A 10,495-nucleotide genomic window follows, 5' to 3' on the forward strand; every position below is an offset into this window, starting at 1 on the left:
GTTGCTCTGAGTTTTGATCAGGTAAGACACATTCTTATTCTTCTGCTATTTAGTGTCACATCAGCATTATAATTAATATCTGATGAATATCTCATTATATTCAGTATGTATATTTGAACTCTAGAGAGTTTCTATCTGAAGATAGATTGTGTGTTTTCAAGAGAAACATTGATGCATGTGCAGCGTTTAAAAACGTGTGTGTGTGTTTTGCCATGACATGATGAAGAACTGGAGGGGGTCAAAGGTAACAGTGATGTAAAAGTGTTTATGAGTGTGAGGCTTTTATGAGTTATTTATAGCAGTGTACTAGTGTAAGTGATGGAAGCAACATGCAGTAATGATTAAATGGTGTGTGTGTGTGTGTGTGTGTGTGTGTGTGTGTGTGTGTGTGTGTGTGTGTGTGCGCGCACAGGCAGGTCAAAGTTCAGTCTTACAGACGCAGGAACATCCAGAAGAATCATGGGTGAAAAAACACAACAAACAGACACTTGTGAGTACGGACACACACACACAAACACTGCTGTAATTCAGACTATTGTATGTGCATCAATATTCAACACAGTATATGTTGTCTTCAGTTCACTCTTCAGGTGCTTTCACACTTGCTTTCTGTTCACATCAGCTGTGTCTAAATATGCATACATCCCTACTATATAGTATGCCAAAAATAATATTCCAATGGAGTAGTATGTCTGAATCCTCAGTATTCATAAAACAGTAAGAGAGAAATACCCAGATGACCTACAACATCCTGCGAGATTGTGAAGTGCGGATCCACCGGACACTTTAAAATCCCATAATTCCACGGGATTCGAGGAGACGTCACATTCAAAACTCTAAATTAAAAAGAATGCTGATGAACCACAATTCGGATTACTCTGGTTTTGTTTAAATAATAAAACCAGAGTAGTATTATTTTCACAGTTATTGTTATTATATCATATATTCAGGTCATGCCTCAATACTCACATCCCCGGATGAAGTATGTCCAACAGTATATTCATCCTACTCACATACACCTAAATAACGTACTGTTTTACCAGCCAAGAGTTGCATCCATCATCAAACACAGTACGTACTCTGACAGTATGCGTTTTCGGACACAGGGTTATTATTTGGGTTGGAACAGCAGCCCGACTGCATCATCACAGTGAATACTAGCGGCAGCTATTTCACTGTGTTATTGTAGTATTTGTCTCTGGATTTATCATCAACAGCACAGAATGACTCTAGCATTTGTCTGCCGTGGATGAAGAATAAGAGCTGCTCGCTGAAGGCAATTTATTTGAAGACAAGCAGATGTAATAATTGCCACTGCAAGCAAAGACCAAATTATACATCATCAATTGCAGTTTACGTCTGCATTTAGGACGGATTGCATTCATATCTGCAGCGAACTGTACTGGAGTTCACATGAACCTCAGAACACCTTTTCAAGTGGACTCGAGTGCGGTTCAGAAAACATCTCTGGTCACACATGTAACCTCGGTTCCCTGAGATGAAGGGAACGAGACATTGTTGTAAGCACTATGGGGGGTGTCCTTCACACGACCTTGTTGAAACCCTTATACAATCATGGCAGTCCTCTGATTGGCAATGGTGTCTGAGCCTGGCCCCTTTAGGCTCCCAGTCAGCCTATATAAGCAGGACCTCAGTCACGATTTCTTTTTCAGTCACAAGTTTTTCACCTTTTTCACCCAATTTGGAATGGCCAATTCCCAGTGCGCTTTTAAGTCCTCGTGGTCGCATAGTGATTCGAGGAGGTTACCTCATATGACTCTACCCTCCCTAGCAACCAGGCCATTTTGGTTGCTTGGGAGACCTGGCTGGAGTCACTCAGCATGCCCTGGGATTCGAACTAGCGAACTAGTGAACTCCAGGGGTGGTAGCCAGCGTATTTTACCACTGAGCTACCCAAGCCCCATTCAGTCATGATTTCTTAAGAATCTTCAGGAGTGTGTCACTCGTGTTATGAAGTAGTAGTGCGACCAGCTTTTGCATGTCTCATTCCCTTCATCTCAGGGAACCAAGGTTACATGTGTAACCAGAGAGGTTCCCTTTCAGGGTTTTGAGGTGTGCGCGTATGCTCACAGAGACGAACGACGGAGTCGGAAGACAGAGTCAAAACGAACTCCTAAAAAGGAGATTTCCTGGCTTGGGAAAAGTGTGCTTTTCGCCCAGTTGACATTCAGACCCAGATTTTTTTAGATGGCAAGGCAGCAAGTCTCTGTGTTCACTCAGTAGTGCCTCTGATTGGGCTAGTAATAACCAATCATTGAGGTAATTCAAAACACGCACACCATTCATTTTCAATGGGGCGAGAGCCTCATCGATACATTCTGTGAACGTGTGGGGAGCCAGAGGCAGACCGAAAGGAAGGACTTTGAATTTATATGCAGTTCTTCTGCTGTGTGTGTCTTAGTCTTTTTTGTGTGGAGACTGTGAATCTCTCCGCACAACACCAGCACATCCTATGGTCGGACCACAGATTGCAAAACGCAGGTGAAGCGAGGTGGCCGGCGTACAAACTGAATCGTATAACCATGCTTGATCATTTTTTAACACCCAGTCTGACACGCCCTTGAGGGCTTGCCACGTGTTTGCGCAGTGGAACAGCGGGCTTATTGATTCACTTGCTATAGGAGATAGAGCGCCGCTCACCATAGGGAAGCGATTGAGCATAATATATGGGGTGTATGATACGTGAAGAGGAAATGGCCCTTTTTCTGAGAATGTGTGACTGTCCCGTGTTTGTACAATGGGCACTTTTTTACCCGATGAACAGTATTGGGTAAGAGGGGAGAAACACTGTGTGCCTCGAATCGAGCTTCTTCAGCTCTGGGCGATGAATAATGGTGAACTTTGGGCTCCTCTTCACGGGGCATGTCAGGAACGTTTCTGCTGCCCAGCCATGGTTTTTCCATCTGTGCGCTTTTCACGTTGAGACGGCAGGTGCTTACGCACGGTTTGCATGGATTCACAGAAGGCTCAGTAGTAGCTTTCAGCTGCGCTGGGGCAGCGAGAGATGGATTCTTTGCCGGGCGCTGACCAGAATTAGATCGGGAGCGTTCCGGGAAAAGGGAAGTGCTACTTCTCTTTGGCAGAATGTGTTTCAACGCTTGAGACTGCTTTTGCGCCGCAATGAAGCACTCTGAAAAGCCTTCCATGGCGTTACCAAAGAGACTGTCGGGCAACACCGGGGTGTCGAGGGCAGCTTTCTCTGCATCACGCATCTCCGTGAGAGTTAGCCTAATATGCCAGTCCTGAACCACCAGGTTGCTCATTGCTTTGCTGATGGCCTGAGTGGTAGTTTTCGTGGCTCACAGTGCCAAATCTGTAGTGGTGCGGAGCTCTTTGAACAGCTCTGGATCAGTACCTTGCTCATCCATTTGTTTAAGGAGCTTAGCTTGAAAAACCTGGAGCGCCTAAATGTTGTTGGGTGCTGAACCAGCTTGGCCCGCTGCTGTATAAGCTCTTCCAGCCAGTGCGGACATCAGTTGACACTGCTTGGAGTGTCAACTGAACTGTGATGTCAAACAAACCCAGATACAAACCAATAGAAAGTGTGAAAGCCTCTGAAAGCACCTTTATTCTTAACTGTGTGTGTGTGTGTGTGTGTGTGTGTGCATGCATGCACGCATGTGTGTGTATGTGTGTGTTTCTCTCTCAGATGAGCAAACAGAATCCAAATCAGCAGGTTTCTGTTCTAAACTCCAGCGGTGCCCAAAACCACACGGTTTTACTGCCTCAGTCATTACAAAAGGTGTGTGTGTCACTTACGAGAGTAAATAAGCTGAGCAATCTTTTAAAACTTTCATTAAATAACATTAAAAGAAAACAAGCAAAATGAAAGAAAGTTTAGTTTTAATACTGAAGCCTTGTGTATATTGTTCCTGGTTTCAGAAACACTTTATAACGAGGATACGTACAGTATATAATCATGTCCTAATAATATACTCTCACTTTGATCTGACATAAACATACAGAATTTTAATGAATTATCTTGTATTTATAACATTTGTCATTGTATGGAGCTGAATTATCACATTTCACCATTATGTACATTAGCAAGAATAAGTATGTGAACCCTTTGGAATTACCTAAATTTATGTATAAATTTGTCTTAAAATATGGTTTGATCTTCAGCTAAGTTACAATAATGGATAAACACTGTTTTTATAATTTTATTTTTTACTAATAACACAAATTATTGTATTGTTCTTGGACATATTGAATACATCATTCAAACATTCACAGTGTAGGTTGTAAAAAGTATGTGATCCCCTAGGCTAATGACGTCAACAAAAGCTAATTAGAGTCAGGAGTTTGCAAACCTGGCATCCAATTAATGAAACGAGATTGGACACTGCAGAATGCTCAGTGAGGTAAAAAGAACACTAGAGTGACAGATAAAGACTTGGAACTGGTTAACATCTCTGTTCATGAGTCTACTATACAGAAAACAATAAACAGGTATGGTGTCCATGGCAGGACATCATGAAGGAAGCCGCTGCTTTCCAACAAAAACATTGCTGCACACCTGAAGTTTGACAAAGACCACCTTGACACTCCACAAGACTACTGGGAAAATGTTTTGTGGACTGATGAAACTAAGATTGAATTGTTTGGGAAGAACACGCAGCACTACATATGGCATAAAAAGGGCACAGCATACCAACATGACAACATCATCCCAACTGTGAAGTACAGTGGAGGGAGCATCATGATTTGGGGCTGCTTTGCTGCTTTGCTGCCATCATCGAGAGTTTATCAAGATATCTTACAAGATAATGTCAGGGTGTCTGTGCACCAGCTGAAGCGCAGTAGAAGTTGGGTGATGCAGCAAGACAATGACCCTAAACATCAAAGTAAATCCACTACAGAATGACTTCAAAAAAAGAAAATTAATCTTTTGGAGTGTCCCAGTCAGAGCCCAGATCTTAACCCAATAGAGTTGCTGTGAATGACCTCAAGAGAGACACCAGACATCCTAAGAATATGTCTGAGCTGAAGCAGTTCTGTAAGGAAGAATGGACCAAAATTCCTTCTGAATGTTGTGCGGGTCTAATCCGCAGCTACCGGAAACACTTGAGGTTGAGGTTATTGATGCCAAAGGAGGATCGACCAGTTATTAAATCCAAGGGTTCACTAACTTTTTCCACAGCACTCTGAATTTTTCAGAATCAGAATCAGCTTTATTGCCAAGTATTTTTACACATACAAGGAATTTGTCTTGGTGACAGGAGCTTCCAGAGCACAAACAATACAACAACAAGACAGAGATAATAATAATAAATAAAATAGAATAAAACTAAAAAGTGAATTGAAAATAGAAGTATATATAGAAATACACAATAAGACAATATATATATATATATATATATATATATATATATATATATATATATATATATATATATATTTTTTTTTTTTTTTTAATAGGATGTGTTCAATAAAGATATGAATGATTATAATTGTTTGTGTGTTGTTATCTTCAGCACATTGTGTTTGTCTATACCTGATGAGATCACATTTTATGACCAATTAATGCAGAAAACCAGCTAATCCAAAGAGTTTACATACTTTTTTGCCACTGTACAGGAATTAATCAAAATTTGTGTTTGTTAAATTACACAAAAGTCAGTGTGTGTGTGTATTTTCAGGTGTGTTGCGGCTGCTGTTGTTCGGGGTGGTGTGGGCTGTAACGGGTCCAGCATGTTTTCCGGGTCAGAATCTCTTTGGGTTGGTGGTTCTGTTCCTGTCTGCTGTGTGTGGAGGAGAACTCATCAGTGTGTTCAGACGAAACAACACACCTGCAATACCTCCACTACTGGGTACAACACACTTACAAACACATTCTGCTACTGGGTACAGTGAACAAATATATAAGGCTTGTTCACACAGCAGTCAGAATATGTTTTAAAGCTGTAACGTCCTGGTTACTTGCGTAACCTCCATTCCCTGATTGAGGGAACGAGACATTGTGTCGATGTAGTGACAATAGGGGTCACTCTTGGGAGCCCGAGACACCTCTGGTCTTTGATAAAAGGCCTATGAAAATTGGCGAGTGGGATCTGCATCCAACTCCCCCGGACATACGGGTATAAAAGGAGCTGGTATGCAACCACTCATTCAGGTTTTATGCTGAGGAGCTGAGACAAGGTCCTGGCCATTTCAGCGGGTAGTTCAGTGTTGTGGCAGGAGGGACACAATAGGGGGGGTATTTTGAGTGGAAATACACATGGTCTTGCCGAACTTTGTCGGAAGTATGTCATATGGAGAAGTCCCATGGTAGGTCCTTCCCTACAGGGGAGGAGTTTCTACAAGCATGGTGACTGGGGCAGAGGGGCCTCAGCCTAAGACGCAGTTTACCAACAGGGAAATGAATTAGCGGAAGATATACGTCACATGGAGTTACCTACGGGGAACCACCACATGCGGAACACCTACCCCAGTACAAGGCTTAGTTAGCATGTGTACTGAGCCAGCAGCGAGTTTCTCCGCAAACTCGTCTGCCACAGGGCTCGGAGGAAATCATCCAGGGAACACAGTTTGTGAACACTACTGGGAGTCAACAGTGCATGTCTTCAGCTCAGGGGAGGTGAAAGGCGCTATGCGCAAGCGATACACCCGGCCAGCTCTCCCGGACTTACCTGCTTGTGCGTGCCACTACACAGGACGAAACCAGTTCCACCCGGAGACTGTAGAACCTCACAAAGGTGTTGGGTGTTGCCCAGCCAGCTGCTCTAAAAATGTCTGTTAGAGAGGCGCCACTGGTCAAGGCCCAGGAGGCCGCTGCACCCCTGGTAGAATGGGCTTGTAGCCCTGCTGGGGGCCGCACGTCCTAGGTGTGATATGCCATTGTTATGGCATCAATGAGCCAGTGGGCGATCCTCTGCTTGGAGACAGCACTTCCTTTCCACTGTCCACCAAAGCAGACAAAGAGCTGCTCAAAGACTCTAAAGCTCTGCGTGTGATCCAAATAGATGCGTAAAGCATGCACCGGACACAGCAACGTCAGGGCTGGGTCTGCCTCCTCCTGGGGCAGCGCTTGCAGGTTCACCACCTGGTCCCTAAAAGGGGTGGTGGGAACATTGGGCACATAGCCCGGTCGGGGTCTCAGGATCACGTAAGAGTAGCCCGGACTGAACTCCAGGCATGTTTCGCTGACAGAGAACGCTTGCAGGTCTCCTACCCTCTTGATGGAAGTGAGCGCAGTCAGGAAGGCAGTCTTCAAAGAGAGGTCCTTAAGCTCAGCTGACTGCAAGGGCTCAAAGGGGGCTCTCCGTAGACCCTGAAGAACTACAGAGAGGTCCCATGAGGGAACGAGGCGTGGTCTGAAGGGATTCAACTTCCTGGCGCCTCTTAGGAACCTGATAATCAGGTCGTGCTTCCCTAAGGACTTACCGTCCACTGTGTCGTGGTGTGCTGCTATAGCGGCTACATACACCTTCAAGGTGGAGTGGGACAGCCGCCCTTCCAACCTCTCCTGCAGGAAGGAAAGCACCGATCCGACTGTGCATCTCTGGGGGTCTTCGCGTCAGGAAGAACACCACTTAGCGAACAGATGCCACTTAAAGGCATACAGGCACCTCATAGAGGGGGCCCTAGTCTGAGTGATCATGTCTACCACCACGGGTGGTAGGCCGCTTAAGTCTTCTGCATCCCGTCCAGGGGCCAGACATGGAGATTCCAGAGGTCTGGTCGCGGGTGCCAGATGGTGCCCCATCCCTGAGAAAGAAGGTCCTTCCTCAGGGTAATTTGCCGGGGGGGGCTGTCGCGAGGAGCGTGAGGTCCGAGAACCACGTCTGGGTGGGCCAGTAGGGTGCTACCAGGATGACCTGCTCCTCGTCCTCCCTGACCTTGCACAGGTTCTGTGCAAGTAGGCTCACTGGGGGAAATGCATATTTGCGAAGTCCAGGGGGCCAGCTGTGAGCCAGCGCATCTATACCGAGAGCTGCCTCGGTCAGGGCGTACCAGAGCGGGCAGTGGGAGGATTCTTGGGAGGCGAACAGGTCTACCTGTGCCTGCCCGAATCGACTCCATCACTGGTCGTGATGACAACCGTGCACACCAGGTATTTGACACAGGGAATGAGGAAACTGCTCTTTTGCTGAACTGTTGGGTACCGCAGCCACTTGGGCATGCGGCAAAATTAAATAAAAAGGCAACAAAAGATTCTCCTCCTGGCCCTCCACCAGGGGATGGAGTGGTCTGCTTACCAGCTCCAAGGCAGTGGGTTTCGTCGTCCCTGGGTCGCCCGTCTCAGGGGCACTTCGAAGCCTTTCGTGGGTTCTTGGCAGCCGGCCGCGAGACAGGTGGCGTCTGCTTCCTGCGGTGGGCTCCACGCCGGGGGCCGAGCCGAAGGGGCGGGCTACGGCGGAGCTGGTGCAGTCACCGCAGGGGGACGCCCTTGGCAACGAGCAGGTGGGGTGTGGGATCTTGAGCCGCACTGGGGCAGAATGTGCCAGATAGCCTCCGTCTGCTGCTTCACTGTTGAGCACTGCTGGGCAAAGTCCTCAACGGTGTCACTGAATAGGCCAACCTGGGAAATGGGGGCAGCAAGGAACCGTGCCTTGTCGGCCTCTCCCATCTCAACCAGGTTGAGCCAAAGGTGGCGCTCCTGGACCAACAAGGCGGACATCGCTTGCCTGAGAGACCGCGCCGTGACCTTCGTCGCCCGGAGAGCGAGGTCGGTCGCTGAGCGCAGCTTCTGCATCAAATCTGGGGCAGAACTACCCTCGTACAGTTCCTTTAGTGCCTTGGCTTGGTGGACTTGCAGGAGAGCCATGGCATGCAGGGCAGTGGCGGCTTGTCCAGCGGCACTGTAGGCTTTGGCCATCAGGGACGACATAAACCTACAGGCCTTGGATGGGAGCTTTGGGCGCCCGCGCCAGGTGGCGGCGCTCCATGGGCATAGGTGCACCGAGAGCGCCTTATCCACCGGGGGAATCGCCGAATAGCCCCTGGCCGCCCCACCATCAAGGGTAGTGAGGACGGGGGAGCTGAAAGATCGGGACTGGGCAGTAAAAGGTGTCTCCCTCGACCTTGTCAGCTCCTTGTACACTCCTGGGAAGAAAGGAACTGGAGCAGGGTGTGGCTGTGAGCGGTGCTGCGAGCCCAGGAACCAATCATCGAGCCGTGAGGGTTCAGGGGAGAGCGGAGGGTTCCACTCAAGCCCAATGCTCACGACTGCCTGGGATAGCATGTCCATCATTTCCGCATCAATCTGTGACTGAGTGACCGTACCCGAGGGGGGGAGCCCAGCTGAGGCTCCTGCATCCGACTGGATGAACCCGCTCTCCGATGCTGCGCTCGAGAGCTCATCAGCTTCACGGGCTCCGAACAAGAGGTCGAACTCACCGTGAGACTAGCCAGCGGACTCATCCGGAAGCCCGATCGGGGCAGACGAGCGTGCTGGGGAATGGGAGGTCTGTGGGGGGATACCCAGAGGAGGTGGTCCCATTGGGGTCCCCAAATCGCCCCCAGTGCTAGCCGCACTGTCCTCATACCCTTAGGTAGAAGGACCGAGGCGGGGAGCTGCTGGGGTGGCTTGCTTTTGTATGAAAACCGTGACCACAACGTTGCCATGGTCATGTTCTCGCAATGAGTACATGATCCATTCACGAACGCTGTCCAGACACGAAATACAGTGATCGTGACCATCAGAAGTTGAGAGATAACGACCGCAACCAGGAATAACACACAAACGGAAAGGCATCTTTAAAAAGACGTTCCGTGTGTGCCGCTCTTTTAGAGAAATATACTCTTTTAGAGAAATATACTCTCTTATTTCTGCCGAAGCGCCCAGGGGCGTTCTCTGCAGTGCACCACTGCAGAGGAGGGAGAAGCCACTGAAATGCACCGTCAGATCCAGCAGAAGTGAATGAACAGTCAGCTCAGTAAACATCGACTGTTCGGCTCCGAAGAGAAAATCTGAATGAGTAGTTGCATACCAGCTACTTTTATACCCGTATGCCCGGGGGAGTGGTATGCAAATACCACTTGCCAATTTTCATTGGCATTTTATCAAAGACCAGACGTGTCTCAGGCTCCCAAGAGTGACCCCTAGTGTCACTACATCGACACAACGTCGAGTGAGTGACAGATAGGGAAATACAGTTTCGTTCACACACAGTTTGGACATTAATGAGACTCACAAATGTATTTACGGCAAACCTGTGCTGTGTGAATGGATACTGGACGACTACTTCATGTTGTGTGTGTTGTGTTTTATCATGTGATCTTTCAGTAACTCATAGAGATGTGTGTCATCTGAAGATCCAGTCACTGTTTTTCTGATCTCATCAGTTTTATTGTCTGGACATGAGCTGCGTGACTCAAATACACTGTACACTCGATCAAAAATCATTCAAATCACTGTCAGTTAGATTAGATGCAGGAACTTGTGCTTTGAACAGACTCATTTATTTAATAATGCGCATCAATCCTGATAAGTCGGTTGTGAATCCCAAATGACTGTCAACATAACTGA

General features: G+C 47.3%; 1 protein-coding gene across 1 annotated transcript in view; it reads left to right on the forward strand.

Moving 5' to 3' along the window:
* LOC127419831 (sodium/hydrogen exchanger 9B2) overlaps positions 1–10,495 on the forward strand; it is a 29,352-nt gene that overhangs the window by 8,635 nt on the left and 10,222 nt on the right. Inside the window, exons 2-4 of the mRNA XM_051661600.1 lie at positions 413–490; positions 3,671–3,763; positions 5,664–5,834. Of these exons, the coding sequence (XP_051517560.1) occupies positions 460–490; positions 3,671–3,763; positions 5,664–5,834 (295 nt within the window). The 5' untranslated portion in view covers positions 413–459. The remainder of the gene's footprint in view (positions 1–412; positions 491–3,670; positions 3,764–5,663; positions 5,835–10,495) is intronic.

This window comes from Myxocyprinus asiaticus, chromosome 29, assembly GCF_019703515.2.
Source record: "Myxocyprinus asiaticus isolate MX2 ecotype Aquarium Trade chromosome 29, UBuf_Myxa_2, whole genome shotgun sequence".
In the NCBI taxonomy this organism is placed as follows: domain Eukaryota; kingdom Metazoa; phylum Chordata; class Actinopteri; order Cypriniformes; family Catostomidae; genus Myxocyprinus; species Myxocyprinus asiaticus.